We start from the raw sequence: 22048 nt of genomic DNA, 5'->3' as shown, positions 1-22048 counted from the left end.
GCTTTTTTTTTAAAATTTAGTCACCAGTTATATCAGCAATGGGACTCTTTGAATTATTTTGTGTTTTACCACATTTAATTCCTCCGACAGTGAGAAAATAATATTTGGTGGGCGTCTGCGGAACTTCTTCTTCTTTAAAGTACAAAAATTGACATATATGCAGGACTAGTTTGGGAGTTCTGTCAAACAATAAACAATGTCTGCGGTACCCGTCGGCGGTTTCGTCAAAGCACGCGCGGATCCAAATATGTAGACATATTTTCGAATAAGATGCTCAATTGTAATACTATTTGTAGTGGATTTTGCAACTTAATCATCACATTATAAATTCAATTGTATCATTACTCTAACATTGCGACACTAATCAATTCACGAATGTTATGGCAATAAAATTTAGGGAAAAAATGCATTGCGAAACGCTTTGAGTGATTAGCGATTCTATACCATGTTCAAACTTCATCTATTTTACTAAACTGAAACCACTTATCACACTTGCACCATTTTTAAACCTCAACGGTAATTTGGCCTCAATTTTTTAACTTGGCAGTTTTGATTTTTTTTAATCGAGTTGTAAATGAATATTCATCTTTTTCATTACTTACTATCAACATATAGAAGTTTTATTATTGTAAAGCATCTTATGGCAAGAAGGTGATTTGGAACACGCACGATAAAATTATGCTTATAAGTATTAAATTTGATTTTGCTGTCAACCAGCATAAGAGGAAATGCAATGTCAAAGCACAAAAACACTTTAACATATTCGATGGAAAGAATTTCCATCTGATAGTTATGTATAAAAAAGTAGGGTTGGCAGTAGCCTACGGCGTTTACGGCAATGAAAATATGGCTCCAAGAATTGAAAAATGTTTTAACACAAGATGCTCGATTTTAATCTGTATTTTTTTAGCAAATTTTGCAAAGCAACAAATATCCAAATTTAAATAAAATGTATGACACTCTGTTGTCTCTTATCCTGCTTTTACCTATAAAGCAAATAGTTAATTGCAACAATTAAAATTTTATTTAAAACAGGTTTTTACGGTGTTTACAGTAAAAAAAAGCTTTGCGTATTGCATATAATTCAGGCGCAAAACACAAGATGGCGTTGAGTAGTGCCAAAATTAACGAAGAAATCACTCAATAAAGCAACTGCTTTTGACTGTATGTAAAATAACTTAATTAACAAAACGAAAAAATAATGTGCGAAAAGACCAAATCTAATCCGATAAGGAAGTGCAGTAAATATGGTTAAGCTTAACAAGGGGGTAGTAAAAGAAAGCCAACACCAGCATAACCACCCGACCGTTCAAAATCCCATCGATAGCGGTCGGTGGCGCATTTGCACACAACCGTCACACACGGTCGTTCGCAACATTCAGAGCCCTTAATGTAGCCACTTACCTTGCCGCACTGCTTGCACTTGCCCTTCTCGGTGCGCCGGTGCACCCAATGGTGGGTGGTTTTCGTCTGCTCGCGATACTGGCGCACACCGACGTCGCGGAACGTCGGTTTGCACTGCAGCTGGCTGCGTTCCATCAGCACCGAGATGCAGCTGGCGTGGGAGATGATCTTGCATGCGGCACACTTCATCCGCGGTCCGTGCTTCTAAATCCCGGGTTTTTTTTTAATTTGTTTTTGGCAGCGGCATTATCGGTGCATCCGTTGGAGAAAAAGGAAGAGCAGAAATAAAAGTAAAACACACAAACACATAAAAATGGAATTGAAACGATTTGATGCCGGCAGTAAAAAGCTGCATCACGGGCTGGAGGATTGGTGAACGATTAACCACATCAACGCCAAAACCGCGAGGAAAACATTTTTTTTGTGCGATTTACACCGACGGTTTTATTACGCTGTCAGCTTCCTAAGCTAACTATGATTAGAGGTGATGAACTGCACCGATCAAAACAGGGGAGTGATGCTAAGATGTTAGGATTGATCTCTTTCGGTACCTAGCTGGAGTGAATGGGCCCATTGTCCTACCGCAAAACAAACTCATTTACCATTGCTACCGTCGCAAGTAGCAACCATTTTCTCTCGCCTGTGGATTTTATCGCCCAACCCGACGGGTCGACTTGTAAGCAATTTTTAAGCGCATAAAATGCAACCGTTCGTACTACCGGGGAGTTTGAAAGTAAACTGCTTGGTTTCCGGATTATTTTATTTTTATTTTTTTGCTTCCCTCCAAACCGGATTTGCTCCATCTTGAGAGACATCCCGCAAGGAAGGCAAACCGATGCAGACTATTGCGCAATTGTGCTCAAGGCAAGACCGGACCGGGCACTCAGCACTTCCAGTCGTAAAAGAGCATTTCAGAAGGTCACCACCAACCCCTGTCGACGAAGGGATGGGAAAAGATCGGGGAAAGAGGAGGAGGGTGGGGAAGGAGTGGAGAGAAGGGGGACGAAGGACGAGGTATTTAAGTGTTGGAATTTGCATTTGCTGCAGGGAAGCGATCGTAAAGGTTTGACGATAAAACTACCGTCGTAAAATGCACGAGTGCATCCGAGCGCAGCGTTAGTGTTCCTGGTCACGGCACCAACCGTGCAGAACGTACCACGACCAGTCCATGGGCGAAGAAAGGATGCTTAGAAAATTAGATCGACAGAAAACGCTCGGTTGTGTGGGTTCTTTGTGAAATTAAATAGAAGGAAAAAAGCCTTAGCTTACTGGTAACAGCTACCGGTCCAGTATCAAAAAATGCCGAGAAGCGGCTTATTGAGAGAGCAATAAGAAGCGTACGATATATTAAATCCCACGATTAACTGTACCCTCTCAAGGAAATGATTCGTTTCGTTCCAAACATGCTTTCAGCATTTTTTTTTTTTTCACTTTCTTACATGCGTCCAATATCAATCCAACTTGTTTGGTGTGTTTGGCAATGCAATGGTCGATTATTAGTCACAATCAGTAAGCGATAGCATTAGCGATCCGAATCATTGCAGCATTTTAAATCAATGAATAAACATACAGAAAATATGACAAGCTATTCGGTTGGGTTAACCGATTTGCCGTGGAACAATATTCACAGCATATGAATAATCATCAGCGCGAATGGTCGCGATACCATCCACCCATCTGCATATGTGAGTTGATAACAATTGTCTATTCCCATTCTTTACGGGCCTGGTGTTTACCTAGGAAGTGATTTTACTATTCATTAGTTTACGAACTGCTGCTGCAGAATTTATGAATTTTCGGGATTTTCTACACCAGTTGGCACGGGTAGGGAAAATAACACTGGTGAGGAAAATCCACCTAGTAACCAATTGATGAAATTTTAGGAAAAAGCTATTTGTTATAAAATATTGAAATTTTCATAATTATAATGAAACATCAGTACCGACTGCATCACGTTTCATTATATATTTCCTGTGAAACGCTGTTGGTGAGGTATTCCGTTTCCAAAAGGGAGAAACAGAACAAAATACCCTCGACACAAATGCCAACACAAGTTTGATTTGGTAAAATATCAAATTGCTTTTGTGAACCCGAAGCCCATCAGTCGAGATCGGGATCGGATGGGCATGTTTTTCACAAATGTACAGCCCACTGATGGTTAGTTACCGCTGGATAGCAACTGCACGGTGGTTGTTTTCAGCAGTTTGATTAATTTAGTTAACTGATACGCGTAGTACATTCAGGAAATCGATTATGCACTCACCAGCATTGTGCCTATCACATTTTCGAATGGAAGTTTTAATTAGTTCGGGTCCCGGTAATGTATGCAGTCAAATCAGAAAATTATTATAGAAAGCCCTACACGTGCCGGTGCAGTTTGTTTGCATACATGTAGGCTTACAAATTGTGCTAGGGTCAGAGGCGGCTGTTTAAGGCCGCTACTAGAACTGATGTAAATCATATTATTATTTCTATATTGGCACAATGAATATTCATTAGTTGTTATTTGATATTATTTTATTTTTACAATCGCCTAAACTTAAAATTGTTCAAGATTGAAAAACTGAATAGAACATTAAAGAATGGGATGTAATTAAGTGATGTAAATATTTACCAATATCATATGATGAAAAACAAAACCAATCAGTATTAAAATATGCACCAACAAATAATCTAATGATTGGTTTATGTTGTGCGATTTTAATTGGAAGAGCTAATAGCCTTAACTCAACCCGAGCCCAATTTTGACGCCTGTATCTATGCAACCGTAATCACAAAATCACATTATTGTTATTCTCGTATGTTTTTTTCTGAGTGTTAGAAGACGGCGTTCAAAAATGTTTGGTCTGTTTTGCTGGCTGTATGATGTATGAAATATATTGCATACCGGAAGGTGCTATTACCCATTACGCAGCTGAAAATAGCAAGCTTACCGTGCAATCGTTATCGCCGACATAGCAGCAGTCGCCGGAAACGGAAGTTGGCACCCAGAGATGATCACCGGAGACGGCATTTTCGCTCCAGTCGGGAGTGCAACGTATCTGACGTCCGTGTGGGTCACCGCTGAAAAAGAGACAGTTTGAAATATAATTATCAATCACATGAAGATATTGTGAGTAACATTTTTACGTTGTACAGTAGGACCCATGATGCGTTTCTTGGTAGAATGAATTCGGTAAGGAAATTAATAAAAAAATATACAAATTTTTGTACAAACTCCTATTTTAATGGTTAACCATTCAGTGAATATTTGCAACACATGCCGCCAGTATACCTTCGCAATCGCTGCGCAACCAGCGAACGGTCACGCACACGTATCGCCCTACGGCGCCCGGGCCAGGAGCTGCTTTTACCGAACGGTTCCACGCCGGTGCTGTTGGGCCAGTGAGTGTACCGGCCGCTGGCAGAGATTTTTCGCACCCGCCAGCCATCCGCCGTACCGACGGTAACGGACGACTTACGGCGCCGTCCCGCCACCGTGGGAAACGTACCGAACGAACAACGCCGCCCGGGATAGCTGGCGCTGCGGCCGTACGTTGGCCGGCAGTAATTACGCGACGGTCGTCTTATCCTTACCACCGGCCGAACGTTCCATCCGCAGCAACCGCAACAGGACATTTGCGCCAGTCGGTCCCGCGTGCGGTGCAACCATCGGCGCAGATGGGGCCTGGAGCGTATACGGGCTGATGTCCTATCGGGATGCCCGATACGCAGTACACACGCCATGCACAGCAGGGAGGCGGTTGATTGCAGGACCATTTTTCGACGATGGACGTTATCTGATTTTTCAACTGTATTTCACAAACAAACGGAGTTCCGATATTACTAAACACTATATTTCCATTTCACGGCTATTGGTTTGATGCATAGTAACATATCCTTTTTTTTAATAGGCACACACGTTAAATAGTTCAATTCATTACTATAAATCACAATATTAGATGTGTTTTGCGCTAGAAACAAAATACAAACTCATTTTATAAAATTTTCGGTGGGACCAGCTGGGAGAATTTCATTGTGAGTTTGCTAACGACCCACCGAATCCATCACCGAAAAACGGTAACGGGTTTGAATTGATGAGATAAGTCCAACATTGAAAAAAAATTCCCATTGAACTAGTTGTTCTTAAGCATGATATAATTCGGTCTCATTGCTAAACTTGTTATATAAAATATTGAAAAACCATCAGGTGGGAAATTTTACCCTTAACAGCCTAAACTCCAGCTCTGATCATTCGCGTTTAGTATTTGAGAGAGTTTAATTTAATTTTAAATATTAGACCCGCAAGCGAAATGCATTAAGCTGCAGGTAACAATGGGCTACAGTTTTAATGATTCGTCTCCAGCCTTTCATCTACGATAATGATGCATTTCCATAATGAGGCAGTACACCGGTCGCGTACCAGATAATATTTTCAAAGTAATAAAATAATCCCTATTTCAGAGGCAAAACCTAGCGCGCTTAAAATCCAATTTGTGGTTCGGTTGGCGACTAATTAAATTTTGAATCTGAATGTTGAGTTTATGATTCGATCAGCTTAGCGCATTGCTTAAAATCACTACATCAATCATCATCAGCACCTTCGCGCAGCACAACGCACGAACCACGAAACCATAAACTATTTATGATTATTTCGCTCCCGACCAACAAAAGGCAAAGCCCTTAATGGGCTGCACTGCTTCGATGGTTTCGGAGGGATAAAAAACAGTTAGCGTTTCGAACAATCGAACAGCTTTCAGCCGATTTGCATCGAGGACTACAAAAATGTCTTTTGTTTTTTTTGTCACATATTGATTCCTATCAGCATGATGCGACCGGCCAACCTGATGTTAAAATAGCCAACACTCGCGGTAAAAATCTACATCAATCAAAACCGATAATAAGCGGATGGAAATTCAGGTCATGTTTGTTACAGTTCTCCATTACCCTAACCGTCCGCGTATGGTGGTTAATATTAATAGTGCGCAAACCACCGCTCCTCCCCGCCCGCCCCGCCTCCCCGTCCAAAACCTCAGTAATTAATAGAGAGATAGAGTGTGGTGCGGAACGAATGGCTGCAAATGAGAATGTGGTTTGCGGGTTTTTTTTCCCATCATTGTACGCACGTTTTACCAATCGAGCGGGTGGGTGAAACCCGTTCGGTAATTTGGGTCATTTCGTGCATAAACGCCTGCATCGCTGCAACATTGATGCGAAAGGGCAATATATATTTATATTGCACCCGCAACGGCCGTCGCATTGGCTTGACGAAGCGATAAATATATTTATTCGTGACCTTTTCGATGGTGTGCCATGCAAACAGTCAGGGTTCTGGCAAGTGTACATTAATCTCATAAGGCTTCGGTGTACAACTGGTCAAATAACGAGTTTTGTCGGATGGTTCACCTTATCAATATTCACTTCAACTTTCTCCAACTCCTACACCAACAGCCGTACTGTTGATGGCGATGAAATTATTTCTATGCCAATGTTGACTTGTACTGCTAGGACATCCGGGACATGCACACACACAGCAAGTGCAAACGGTAAAAGGATACATCATCGCATATTGTATTTGCATACAGCGCCATCGACGACAAAGTTTTGCACCGGTACAAACTCGACTCGACGGATCGAGTGCAGCCCGGGCCCTTCGCGAAACTGGACACCGAAAACACGGACGATATTTATTAACCGACCCGCGGGCAAATGTTTTCACCGAACCAAACAAACGTGCATTATGTTCCCGGCTGCTCGGAAACGGTGCGCACTTTTTAACTTTTCCCTGGCACTATTGATAGACTGCAGAAGCGAGGCAACCCGGTAGCGATCGCCCACACCTTCATTCATGCACGATGCCTCGGTCGCGAAAGTAACACACAAAATGGCTTCATGTAGACGCACTGGTTTGCAAAACGGTGCGACTTGGGCCGCGGTAAACTACACCCAGAACCGATGACAACAGCAGGCACACAACGACTGGTGTGTACCAATCTCCGTAATAGAGATTGCACACCAGTTGAGGGTTATGGGTGCAGATGCTTTTTTGTGTTGTTGTCGTTGTTCGTCCATTTATTTATTTTGTTCCAGGTATTCTGTAGTTCCTAAACCGCACGAGACAAATGCGAAAGGGGGTCGGGTCGGGTAAATTGTCTTCCGTTCCGTGGCATTCTTTCGAACCCGGGTAATGCCGGGTGGCCAGGTACGGGCAGGTAACCCTAACTCAATACACGCGGCACGAAAGCGTGCTGCTTATCTTATCTATCCCTTCCCGGTTGCTCCACACGGTGCAGCTTTAGGTGCAGGAGTTGGGCGATACCGATGCTCGGAAAAACAACCGCAACAACTATTTCCATGTGGCTGCATTGACACAACCAGATGCGCTATCGGAATGTAATGCTTCCCTGGAAATACTTGGATTTTAGTGACTGATAGCCAACCAATTACGACTGCACTTTCAGATGCGTACTGTAAAAGCATTTCCCTATCACACAAGCTGCAAAATGCAAACAAAAAACGTGCAAGAGAAACTCCAATGTCTTGAATTCTCTGAATTGTAAAATTCTAGAAAATTCTGATATTTAGTAACTCCAACCATAAAAACAACTTCAAGAATCTTAGAGTTGTGAGCCTCAAAAACTGAAAAGAGCTAGCTGCTGTAGCTTGCGACATTCGCAGATACCAAAGCTGTCTGTTGGATATGAAGAGTGGGTCTCATTTTATATCTGACATGCACATTTAACAATGTCAAGTGGACCAACACGTGCGAGCGTTAGATAGAGAAGACTGTATCGGCAGAACAAGGGGATATAGACTCAACTGTCAAAATTTACCCACACGAATAGACCAGTTGCACACGATGCTAGAAGGGCTAAAAAGTAACTAGTAATGAATCATCACTTGAGGTCTAACCTATCTTCTAACCTCTTATGTTACAGAGTCTGCATCTGTTTTCATTAAAGAAAATGAAATGAATAACACTACTTCAACTCTATATTGAGAAGAAATAATACCAAAAGAGGTGACTAACAAATAATTGGTTTCCGTTTTTGCTCTGCTCTTCGCCTCTCAAAACGCATGGAACGTTAACCAAACACAGACCAAGCGCCCGCTATAGCTTGAACAAGTGGAGCTCAAACAAACAAACAATAATATCACGCCGTTTAGCAGCAGCAACAGCAATACACGCACGCACACGCTTCTCCGCACGTCTCACACACTGACCACGTTCAATGACGTGCGCTGAGGTGTGGAGGCTGCGACCGAGACACTCTGGTAGAGTAACAGCAAGAAAAAAAACGACACACACACACACTCCCGCACACGCACGTCATGCACACGGGCCAACGAGATGCTGAACCGTTGGGTACGGCACACGGAGACTGTACTGGCGGTTTGACACCGTGGTACGTTGCACGATACAACGCTCAGCGTCAGTGAGTGACGGGCAATAGCCCCGGGTAGCTCACGTTCAATGATCTTACACGATCGGTGCTACTCTCGTTTAATATTTCTTTTCATTTGTTTGTGCTTCTTCTTATTTCAACAAAAAACGGATCACCTCTCCACCAACGTTAGCGCGTGAGTGGATCTCTCTCCGGTTACGGTCAACTCACTGTTGAAGTAATTGATGTCATTCGACTGGTGACTAGCACCAACACACCTTGCTCACCCATATGAGCAACGATCCGTACGGAATGTGTGTGCAGGTCTCACCCAGGTAACTTTTATCACAGACTGCGCGGAGTGTGTGCAGAATATGTGCAAATAGTTTAGATAAGAATCAACCACAGGTGTGTGTTAGTGTTGTCAAATATTAGAATGCCTTTGGATGACATCAGTCAGAGACCTGAGCCTTAGCCAGTTCTTTGGTTTGGTTACTCACGTTTAGGTAGCGTTGTTCACAACTTCCACAGAACGGTGTGATAATTATAGTCAGCAGTATTGTGTCCCTTTTATACTCTCTATAGAGAAACCTTCTTAAAAGGACGTTTAGCTGCGTTGACAGTGCCAGTAGGTCTGATTAAGTTATGATTCTCAGCAACGGGACAAAGATCACACTACTCTATCTGTACCAGAACAGGTGTTCAGTGAATTGATTTCTGTGTGCTTCCACACATCGAACTTCAATTTGCAAATCTGAGCTACTCCGCAAGAGATATGAATTCAAACTCTATTTGAAGTAAACTGTAGATGTCTATATCGATTTTTTATAGAAAAGTGTTATGTGGGAAATAGATAGTTTAGTTAATCAGTACTTTAGAACATCTTCACTCATACGCATGAAATTCGGCAAATTTTTATAACTTGACAAGCAAAACGTTTTCACGTTTTATAACTGACGGAGATAGAAAACGTCTGACAAAAAATAGAACATTAACGGGTCGTATCAGAGCTATAGTTCGACGAGTCTCCAAGTTATGTTCGACATGTGAAGGCAAACAGTTAAGCTCTTCGATCAGTGAAGGTAAACCTGCTAGCAACTAGCACTATTCTAGTTTCTGCTAGCAAAATATTTGACACTTCCAGTGTTTTACATTACAAAGGAGCAACCAGTTACAGTGCTTTATTGTATCCAAGGCCTGAACAGAAGCGCACTGTTAAGCAAACAAGTGTGCCGTTGTTTGGCAGCCCCGGAAAAGGTGTGTTATTTTAAGGCAAACAAACACTTTACGGATATAGCAACAGTAGACTGCAAATCGAAACGAAAGCGAAACAGCAAAAAAAAAAATTAAACAACACCGAGAAACTGTCACACGCACTTCAGCACTCAGGCCCATTTAGGCTCCCACGACATTCGACGAGCCGGGGGGATTGCTAAACCCTTCGGGAACCATCAACACAAAAGGCATCCCTTTTTTCCTCCCTTGCAGAACGCGTACGTGAGAATGTTTCATGATTAGCGAGGACGCTCTGACGTTGGTCGGTTTTTGCTTTAACCTGCGTCCTTGCGACATGCCCTGCTGCTTTACACTTGATCGTCCTTTAGTTGCGTCCCACAACACTTTAAACGCCCGGCGAACGGCTCACAATGACAGTTTGATGTGTTTGTGCTTTTTTGTTGTTGTTGTTTCGCTTCCTTCCGAAACACTTCTCCTGCCTTTCTTCCGCAATGAGGTGCTTCTTGTAGCTTGTGCCACTCATCCAAGCCAAAGATGTTTTGCCTTGTAATGGCGGGGGTACAAAGCACCCTTTTTACTTGTGCGCTTTCTTTTTTACATCCACACACATACACCCGCTGGTAACGGGTAAATGCAAAGGACATAGTCCCAGCACTGTGTATTATGTATGTGTAGTAGACATTGCTTCTTATCTTCCTAGTGCACGTGGTACCGTGCCAACGCTGGGATGCTGGGGTCCGAACGCAATTAAGAATATGAGCGCTCTTCAACGTCACTGCATGGCAACTTCGCCTCCTTCACGAACTCTTGAACTCCCGGGCCGATCCACCATCCGTCCCCCCTTAGATCCGTGACCTGACCTTAGATCCCGGAGCGTGGCCAACCCCGTTAAGTAATAGGAGTGCTCGCTAATTAAAGCGAAACTAACAGATACCATTCCATCATGCGTGTGTTGGTGAAGGAGCATGTGTTGGTAAATGTGTCCACCGGTGGAGCGTTTTCCTCTTTTGGCTTCCAATTTTAGCATTTTCACCGCCGTTGGGGCCACTTTCTACTGGCGAGGCAATGGCAAAAAAAAAGAAAACACTGCAAGAAAGTCACTCGCCAGCAGTCCAAAATAAGCACGCACACAAACAGCGTGCGAGCAGCAACAGAGCGGCGCCTCATTTCGCAACAGACACCGGACCCGGGGGAACAAGGGGAGGGGTGAGGGGAGGGGGGGGGGGGGGAAAGGGAAAACACATTTTTAATTCAAGCTGATGAATTGTTAATTGCAATCGCCGACTGGGAATGCGCTTGTGTTGGGAACACACATTCCGTGACGTACGTACCGCTGTAAAATGTGAACGGCACGTGCTGCTAAAATGGATATGTTCCGGATACAGTTTGTCGGTTCTCATCCTTCGGTTCGGGTTACCGAAATTCATTTAGGCAACACGATGCTGGAATCCATCACGTAGAAGGTGACCGTAATGTTTGAGGTAAGAGGCGATGCTAGTTTCATCGCATACAACTGCCTGTTTTATTGGGTTGCATTAATAAAAGGAAAGATAAAATATGTAACTATTAATGTAAGTTATTGAAAACCGACCGGTCGATTGATTCTATTTGCCATGGTTTGACTCTAGCATCTTGCCTAATGGTAGTGTTAGTTAGGCACTGTTGCAGACTAAATTGTCATGCCTGAGAGGTGTTAGAACCCAACCCGGACGTTATAATACTATAAAATTTTTATACGAAAAGCAAGCTTTGCTACATTTTATAACGCAATTTTCTCGACAAGTTCTGCTGAACTGTAGTGCCGTGAAAATGGTAACGAATTTCCACTCTTATTCACACCACAAGTGACCTAGCAGCATATTGTGTACCAACAAATTCTTCCAAAACTAGATTTTGTACTGCATATTGCATACTTTTAGGCTGTTTGTTTTATATCTACAGAATATATTCACATATTGTACATATTGTGTACCAATAAATTCTTCCAAAACTAGATTTTGTACTGCATATTGCATAGTTTTAGGCTGTTTGTTTTATAGCAACAGAATGTATTGAAAACAAACGAATAAATGTTGATGAAATATTTTTAAAATTAGGCGGACAAGTAGCTAATACCACACACAGGATCATCATCTCTATTCGATCCCACGCGTATTTTCGTGATGTCCACCAATTGAAATAACACCCATCTACTAAAGCGCACGTTTTGTGGTCTGTTTTAGTTTTCAAGTGATAGATGACCTTTTTCTATCCAATGGCAAATTACTTTGTCACTTCACAGCGTACTCCCTCTCTAAAACGTCTGTGTTGGATATCCTTCATTCACGACCGTATTTTCTTTACTCGTTAGGCAACAATATAAAAAAAGCTCCAATCTTCTAGCTGTCCCCCCTGCCCCCCCTCCCCCTTTCAAACCCTATGCATGCTCACCTCGAACGTTCTTTCAATGGATGCCGAATATCCTTTGACGTCTTTCGTGTAGCAACATGTGATAACACAGAAAAGAGAAACAATACTAAGACACATCTCCACACTAATCCAAAAGTCAGAAATTCCAAACACGAAATAGATGAAACAGCATCGCAAAAAAAAAAACAGCAGTCCAAAGTTGAAACTTGATGGAAGGGTCAAACTCTTCTGCCCCGAAGTGTTCCTCCATGTCATACGGATAGCCTTAACAAGTTTCACCGACAATACGCTGTTGTGAAGTGTCTGTCAACTGGATCCCCCGCCCCCCTCCCCCTCATCCCGTCAAAGGGGAGCGCATTACAGCAAATTTTTATCATCTGTCTTCCTTGCTCGCATATGCGGCTGCTGTTCTGCAGCGCATTTTGTTCTTGGTATAGTTTGACCGAGACACATCCAGAGATCCCAACTTCTTGCCCAACCGTTCCTTCTTGTCGAAGAAGACTTTGTGGTGGTGCAAAATCTACGTAGTAAACGCTTTGTCCGTTCCCAAGTGGATGTTTACTGTGTGTAATAAATAAATCTTGCGTCGCCAACAATCTTTAGCCGCGTTTCACCGCGTGCTACTTGAAGTTGCCACAATTTATCTTCAAAAATCGTACAAAACTCTGATCCATTACCCAAAAGTTACTTTCCGTTCAACATTGGTGTATTTGCTTCAATCCAGCGAAGCCTCTTCCTGCGTGATTTATGTCACATTTCGAAGCTTTCATTGCGCACACATAATAATACACATTCCCCGAATGCAACCAAATATTTCAAACATTCGTTGAAAGTAACACCTAGACAACTTCGTTGGAAAAATGGTCGCAAAGCCAAAAATGATCTGGTCGAAAGCACATCATCTAGAGAAGGCATCTGCTGGTGCAGGTAAATTCAATTACCACTACATTACACAGATGCCGGTGAGCTAGCTTGGTTAGTTTGGCAGTCGCCTCAGCATCGTGTCGAGCACGTAAAATTATCCAGCAGCATTATCCGTACCGCCCGGTTGCCAGCAGGTACGAACGAGCAGACCGCGGACGAGTCCACGACCATTCCGGTTTGAAATTTACTTGCACCCGTTGAACTATGGGACACTTTCGATTGTGACGACTGAAAAGCACCCCAAAATTCGCGTGTTATTTAGTGCTGCACTGGGCAAATGCTGCGAAACGGAAAGGCCCGCATCAGTGCTGGGTAGGAATAATTAAGACACCGCTGCTTCTGTTGCTATTTTTTGTCCTACCTTGTGCGTCCACGTGCGGATCGGTCCGTGTGAGGCACTCCGCATCGTACTGCGTACTGTGAACACGCGGGCGTACGGCAGTGTCCATGGTTTTATCGTACGAATGTGAAGAGCTTCAGTATCCAGGATGGTCCGGAATCGGGAACCCCGGAACAAAACCAGTCAATTATTGAAAGTTCACCCAACATGCTCCGAGCGGCATCAAAACATGTTACGCTATCTGTGCCGTGTCCAAATCAATGCCTGCCCATCAATCGGCTCAGTGGACGGGTGCCGATATGCAGGCACGAATATCCCATCATTGCTGGACAGCACGCGATGCATTAGTAGATGTGCCCGCGCGTATGCGAACGCGCAGGATTATTGTATAATTTGCATACTTGTAGGCGCTGGACGCATTCATTAGCGATGGGGCACCACCACGACTTAACGTAGTTGGAGCATTTTGAACTGCGACGGGCGGGAAGGATTGGGCATGGGTGAAGCACGGACAAACAACATTCGTGGAACGTCACACACGTTAACAGGGGTGACAGAAAGATATACACCACACGCCCGAGTCGTAATCAGCAGACAGTGCCCGCTGAGTTGACAGTTGCCGGCAGCGGCATCGTAAGAGAAAAAAAAACGTTGTAATGTCATTATTCACCTTAAAGCTATCGTTTGTCGTTCACCGGCTGCAGGAAACGGCGCACGGGATACAAAACGATCATATCGTTTCGCTCCTAGTCGCCTTCCGTTTGCCTCGCTTCCCCGCGAAACAACGCAAAGGAGGCCCTCATTGAGGTAAGAGCATGCGAGTGCGTTGTCGGCTGGTCGGAACAAAAAAAACAAGCGCAAAAATCGAATACTTCAACAAAGAGCACGTCAAATTAAATGCAAATGTTTGCCCACTGTCGTGATTGTTTGATGAATGTGTCTCTTGGTGTTTTTGTCTGTGTGCGTCCCGTGTCTTCATCTTCTATTATTTTCTCCGATACCCGTCGTTGTTGCTGGTCGATTTTTCTTTTTTGTGTATTAGATTTTCAATGTGTGTTTCGGTGTTTCTAACAGAGACCGACCGTCACACCGACGCACAAAACGGATAGGTCTAGGAACCAAAAAAACAAAACGTAACACGGGTACTGCAAAATCATCGCCAACATCATAAACGTCGTAATGAATGTCATCTTCAGTGCAAGACAGCCGGCTGTTGTGCCGATGGAAGCATAATTTGAAACCGGGCGCACTAAACCATCTTCACGGCCGTTTGGCTGGCACAGTTCCGGGAATGGTACAATGGAGACCGCTAACAGGAAAATAAAATAAAAACCCAGGTCGACACATCTTCCCTTCGCGCGACGATGCGACAAGTCGCTGGGAGAGATTCCTTCCGCTAGCGTTATCAATCAAATTGCTATCAATGTCGGTTTTCTTTAGTGTGCCATTACACATTCACCGTTTGGCGATCGAACCAATGCGCAAAGGACGGTGTTTTTGCCTTTCATTCACGGCGGCTGTACTGTTCTGCGTGATTTGGAACGATTTCTGGACCAAAATGAGAAACACTTCCAGCGAACAAAACGGGAAACGACAAGGATCGGTAGTGATAAATATGACTATGAATGTACACTAAAGCTAATTTGACTCATTCTTCATATAACGCCGTAATGTATGCAATGGGTTTTTTTTACCCTTTGATCGTAATGTAAAATATTCAAGCAGTACACCTGTTTATTCGATGTTAAACGTATAGGGTTATGTAAAGATTTTGATTATCCAGATGCTCGTTTATTAAAATTTAATTAAGCTAAAGGCAAGTACAAAAAGTGGGTGACAATTTTAGAATCGAATACAAAAAATATTAAAATATAAAATATATATTAAATAACATATAAATATTTAAATTTAAAAATATTAAATAAGAATATAAAAATATCGAATACAAAAAACGTTGAAAGGGTTAAACTGTGTGTGGAATTGTTTTTTTGCATACATTTCGGCGTTTCACTCAAATAATGTACTTAAAAATTAAAAGACCACTCGTTTTATTCGCCCAAATGTATGCAATGCGCTGCAATTATAACTATATTTTTATTTCCAGGAAGCAATCAGTATCAGGACATACAATTATGGCGTAATGTAAGTTACGAAACGGTGAAAATTAACTGCGGAAAATTGATTTCTGTGTATGAATTTCCTGTACAACAGTGATTTTATTATTATTTTTATATTTTATTATTTCACGTGTAGGTGCAGTTTAGGTGGATTTAACTCGATAGACATTAAGCATATGATGCAGTTTCATACATCAAACAAAGTAGTAGCCATAATAATTGACTTCATTATGGAGATATAACAAAGCAAAGCCGTTCATATGCCGGGAAACACTACAACAGTATCAGCTATCGTTCGCTGTCAGCGATACAAACAAAGGGTGCCTTTTGTGCAACTTTGTTTGATATATGAAACTATATCATATGCTTGATGTTTATCGAGTGAAATTTTCCACCAAAGCTGCACTTACACTTGAAATTATAAATGAATTATTTTCGAATTAAAAAAAAGCACCGTTGTACAGGAAATTCGTCGATAGTAATCAATATTCTGCTGTTAATTTTTACCATTTGGTAAATGCCATAGCGCCATAATTGGATGTCCTGATACTGATTGCTTCCAGGAGATATAGCTTTAATTGCAGCCTAAGTGGAAGGTGCGTGAAATGTACTAACATTATAATGATATTATAATTTTAAAAAATAATTGAATAATTGAACGCAAAAACAACCATTCGTAACAAAACACAAAGGCTCCAAAACCAAATACGGTGAAACAATGTTTTCTTCTAGAACAGCAGTCCAATCCGCACATCAATCGCGATGCCGTGCCGCAACTCAATCGACACAATTTGGACGCCTGCATGTATGCAACCCGCTTGTATAACCACTTTCTTATTTCTGGGTACTTGCTAATGTTTTACTGGAGTGTTTGTTTTTGTTTTAGAATAAAGGCAACTAATTTCGAAATGGTTTCCATCAATTATAGCGACACAGGCCTTTTGATAATAAATGCTCTCACAGCATGATAAATAAATGCTTTGACATAATGCTGCCCTTTGTTCGACGTGACATTTTTTTTTCGGTTCGCATTTTTCGTTTCCAAAAGTTTAACGACAAATCAATCACATATCCACGTACCTTCTGCGAGTTTAGCCGTACCGTGTGGGTTTTTTACTTACGAAAGGGGTGGGTTGGAAAAACATTGCATGGATCCTACGTACCCGTCGCCGGAATATAAACTCCATTATACACTTACCTACATCGGTGGAGAAAAGACAAAGAGAGCAGAAAAAATGGAAATATTAAATTCAACCGTAACTGCATAAAGTATAACGAAACAATAAAGATACACGAATATGATGTGAATTTTTCATTACTCTCGCCCCCTCCTTCTTACACACAGACACACGCACGCAGTACGCTTCCTTTGCTTCGGGCTTTTTTTTCTCTCTTCTTGTACTTTGCTTCGTCAGCACGGTTTGATCACGATTGTGTTTGTACGTTACGCCGGTTCGAAAGGTGGAGCGGAGAAAATAAATGTTTCACCCATACACACAACAAACGGACGCACGTTTGTTTTATGCCGCCTCACAGCGAATAATTCATTTTTCTGGCTGCAGATGAAGTCGAATTAACAAGAAAATAAAAACCCCACAAGAATACAAACACACACACAACACATACACAAATTGGTTAACCAAACAAAGGAATAAAATGGGCGAAAAATCAACCGCCGGGAAAATTCACAAGAACCCAATCCAAACCCCCAAAACAAAACAAAAAAATGGGGAAAACCAAGAAAAAAGGGAAGGAAAATGTTACGAATACTAGTATTTAGAACGCACGCCACACACGGTACACGGTTGACTTCGATACGGGTGCACGCTACCCTTCTCGAAGAAGAAAAGAAATATGAGAAAATTTAAACCGCGTAAATATGGCGCCCATTTTAGGATAGGATACTGCGGGCAGGGAAGGTTGGCGAACGGGCAGGGAAGGGGTTCACTTATGAGGAGAAGTGGAGGTGGTTCTGCCGCGAAGCACACCGCGCGTTACGCGTGCCCAATTAACGGCTAATGAGCATAAGAGGGGTGCGCGATATGGTGGAAACAGCACAGGGTGAGGGTGGTTCCGGTTAACCGGAAGCGGAAGCGAAGGGGCTACCGTGATTCCGGCCAGCCTTTCGGTGAACATGTAGACCGACGGAGATAGCAAGGCGAGTGAAACAATGTAACGAAAGGAAAACAATACCGTAGCGAAGTTTGTTTGACGTAGGGAGGGGTTGAGGAGAAAAGGCATAAAGGACCACGAGAAGGAGGGGGAAAAAACAACCTTTGTCTAAAGAATAAAAACAAATTTCCGTGCATTTAACTTAGACCAACGAAGGACTCGTGTTCCGTTCGTGCTTTGTGGTTGTAGCTGTTTTTTTTCGTGTGTGTGCGTAATGTTCACTACAGTCACTTTTCCGCCATTTTGTTATTACAATTATTAGCTCAACGGCAGACAGCTGGTTAACCGACCGTGGTGCTAGAGTGCTGATGATGCGATCAAACAAACACTGAATAAAGAAGAAGAAATTAAACACAAAAAACACACACACACACACACACACACCCACACAAAGACAAGGGAACGACAACATTTGTAAAGCAGTGGAGAAGCTGTTTACCCTCTGGCGCCTGGTGCAAGATGGCCGCCCGCTGCACCGGAGCTGCCGGCGGCGGTACCACTGCCCGCACCGGACGGGCCGGCCAGGGCGAGGGCTTTGTAGCGGGCCTGCTCCTCCGTCGGCAGCACGATGTCGACCGAGCGCGATCGCACGGCGCCGCTGCTCGGGACGGCCAGCAGGTTGAGACAGGCCCCGTCCGGTGGCGGTTGGAGTTCCTCCGTCTTCGCGCCGGTCACCTTGGTGAAGCAGGAGTCGACGGATGCGGCCCGGTCCCGCTTCAGATCCGGCACCTGCAGGTAGATATCGCGCACGAAGTCGGCCGGTTGCGACGGCTGCACGGTGATGGTGGCGGACGGTGGCGGCGATTCCAGGGGAAGCCGGGGCGCCGGGTCGTAGCACGGGTAGGTGGGCAGGGATGGGGGCGGCGAGGATGATGACGACGGTATGATCGGGCCCATCGAGGCGGCACGGCCCCGCTGCGGTGGCCGCTGCTGTGGCAGCTGATTGTCGGGTTCGTCGTCCACGCCGGCGTGGATGTCCGGTACCGGGCGGGTAACGCGCGGCGGCGGTGACGCCGGTCGGCTGTCGGATGCGTTCGAAACGTTCTCCAGCGAACTGCCGGTCGGTTCGACGATGATCGCTTCCTGGCGCGAGATGGACCGCCGCCGGGTACGGTTCGGTGGGGACGGTTCGATCGCCTCACCGGCCGGTTCCGCTGGTGGATCGGATGCGGCCGTCGACGGGGTCGCATGGGGTGCTGTTTCGTGCGTTGATACCGCACTTCTCGAGTCCGAGCCCGCGACCCCAGCGGCGTCTGCTTCTTCGGGTAACATCAGCGCGATCTCACCAGGTCGCGCAGGTTCGAGCGTGGCGCCACCGTGCCCAAAGTCAACGCACTGCTCATCGTCGTCCGGTTTCGTCGGCGAAATCGTCAGCGTGATGCGGCAGGGTGATGGTACGGCTGGCGGCGACAGGCGCACATTGGAGCTGCCCGCCCCATCGCACTCCTCCCGAGGTCGTGGTCTACGGGGTGACACGCGCTGGAAGAGCGAAGCGTAATCGTATGCGGGCGCGTCCAGCCCGAACGTTGGTTCCTTTCTGCGCTCCCTGACGCGCTTGCGCCGTTCGGTCTCATTCTCGCTGTTGTCCTCGTTGTCATCGTCTGCCTCAGCCTCATCGCCGTAGTCGTCCTCATCGTCGTCGTCATCGTCGTAGTAATAATCGTAGTCGTAGTAACCTTCGCTAAAGTTGCCGCGTGCGTCATCGCTACCACCGCTGGGACCGGCGAGCTCGACCGCCGCCACTCGGTTCATGCACTCGCCCGTACCACCCACGGCCCCTTCCAGCGCATCTTCCTCCGCACCGCTCGCACCCGCCACCGGTTCGCCCTCGTTCGCGCCCTCCTCGTCAGCAGCATCCGCTTCACCTTCGTCCTCATCGTCACCGGAGGAGCAGGAGCTCGACGTGTAGTCCACGTACGCCTGGTACTCTTCGCTGTCGTAATAGAGCCGCTGCTCCACCCCGATCAGACGTCGGTACTCCTCCAGATACAGACAGTGTATGCACGGGGGCGGCGTCTTCGAGCTGGACTTACGGCGCTGAAACCGTTTCGGCACGTCGAGAAACGCGGCCGCCACCGCACTACCTTCGTCCGATGCCGAACCAGCCAGATCGAAGCTGCGCGAACGCTGACCGGGCGCAGTTTGGGGCACCTGGAGCAGTAAGCTCCCGACACCGGACACCCCACCCGCACCCGTCATCGACGGTTCGTCTGCTGCCGCTGCGGCGACCGACAGCGACCGCTGCTGGCTCGAGCGCTGCGCTTCAAGTTGTATTTCGTCGAACGATGCTGAGCGTACCTGCGAGATGGGAATAGATTGAGTGACAACGTTGGCGCGGTAGCGAGCAATTTGTAACGCATGCACGGAAACACCACCGGCGGTTGCGCGGCCTTACCTGCTTTGGCACTTCAAGACTGCTTTGGGTTTTCATCTCCGCACCCGTGGGCGTCCGGGATCTGGTGAAGGTGTTGCGCAAGCGATGCATCGTGAAGCCGGGGATGGTGCTGCACTACCACACTGCTGGCTGTTGGTTCCCCCGACCTGGTGAGGCAACCGGTGGCGACGAGGCTACGATGTGCCCCAGCGATGCGGCACTCTTCCCATCGCCGAACTAGACACCACTGCTTCCTGCTGGATGTCTGCTGACACGCTGCTACTGAATGAGTTCCTTGCTGCGAGACACACAGACAGACATGAGCACATCGGCCGTCGTGAACCGGACAGCATCAACGTATCGGATGCGCCTGAACGGTATGCAATTCGCAAGACAAAATACGCATATCAAGCTATTGGAGCAACCTGCGCGGGCAGCATTGCTGTCCAACGTACAAGCGGTAGACGAGTAACTTGTGGTTCTGGCACTGGACTTTCCCAACCTGCTATCTGATTTTTCTTCTATCCTCTTCTAATGTTAATAACCTTGCTTCCGAGCGACACGAGCAAAGCGAACAAAAATGAACAGAAATGAACTCAAGAATTAATAAAAACATTCTTCTAAAGGTGTGTTCCTGGGAAAAAGGCTCTCTAAATAGCAGCTTTTCCGGGAATTCTTGGTGGAAGGTAAATGTCCAATCGTAAATGTACTGCGTCACATTTGATCACGGGTTTCAGTTGAGTTCAATTTCTAAACTAACTTACGTTGACATTGATCTTTGCTACTCCACCTTCCAGCTTGTTCGCATCGAATTGACTCCTTAATAGGATAGAATCGGTATCAGCAATGGTTTTATTCACTCCACAGATTGTCCGTCAGTCACAGGACCAGCAACAACAACAGGAAACCAGAATAGGTGAAGCTGAAGTGCTCTCTTTTCACACACGGCACTAAAGAAAAAAGTTCATTTACAAAGACATACGAAAACGCGAACACATCGCGCAACAACCACCCCTCCTTTTGTACGGCAAACACCTGCTCCGCTTTTCTGCATCGCAAGGGAAATTGAGATGACAATCCCCCCCGGGGAAGCAATACCGCTGCAATTCTTCACTTGCAAGCTGTATGCCCGAAATTGCTACTTTTTCCACCGCGTGTAGCGCGTCGCAGGGTTACCTTGTCGCAGGGTTTTGAATAGTGCGTGTGCGGCCTGCTCAAAACAGAGCTGAGCAGAGCTACAAATATCACACACCAACACATCGGAATAATGTACCGGAAATCCAGGGGGGGGGGGGGGGGGCAAGTGCTTGAGCAACACGAAAATAAATAGCACACCAGCACAAACGCACGCGGCAAAGCGCGTGGAAGGCGTGTGGTTTACGGGTGGCTGAGTGATTATATCCGATGCCACGCGGTACAACTTTTCCCCATCAAACACCCCCAGAATTCCTTTGTTTTTTTTTTGTCACGCTACATCCTACGTTTATGTTTCTACCTCGCATAAAGCATCTCTAATCCGACGGTGTGTGTGTGTTCCGGTGGGATTTACAAATGGTTCCCAACACCGGGCAGATGGGGAACTGCAACACAGTGAAAAAAAAACCCCCCGACAACCGAAAGAAAGGCAATTCATTGGCAGCACGGATTGGCCACATCCGGGATAACGTAGACCGGTCACGAGGGCACTCCTTGAAAATTCGAAGAAATC

General features: G+C 45.1%; 1 protein-coding gene across 1 annotated transcript in view; it reads right to left on the bottom strand.

Annotated features, from left to right (window-relative positions):
- The window catches only part of LOC128710149 (eye-specific diacylglycerol kinase), a 33681-nt gene extending 13230 nt beyond the window's left edge, over positions 1-20451 (bottom strand). The window contains exons 1-4 of the mRNA XM_053805193.1: positions 20362-20451; positions 18406-20264; positions 4338-4467; positions 1405-1608 (exon numbers count right to left, since the gene is read on the bottom strand). Coding sequence (XP_053661168.1) covers positions 1405-1608; positions 4338-4467; positions 18406-20264; positions 20362-20451 — 2283 coding nt within the window. The remainder of the gene's footprint in view (positions 1-1404; positions 1609-4337; positions 4468-18405; positions 20265-20361) is intronic.
- Between the last annotated feature and the right edge of the window lie 1597 nt (positions 20452-22048).

Source organism: Anopheles marshallii, chromosome X (assembly GCF_943734725.1).
Source record: "Anopheles marshallii chromosome X, idAnoMarsDA_429_01, whole genome shotgun sequence".
Lineage (NCBI taxonomy): Eukaryota > Metazoa > Arthropoda > Insecta > Diptera > Culicidae > Anopheles > Anopheles marshallii.
The sequence above is the reverse complement of the archived record's forward strand: the minus strand, read 5'-3'. Positions and strand labels throughout refer to the sequence as shown.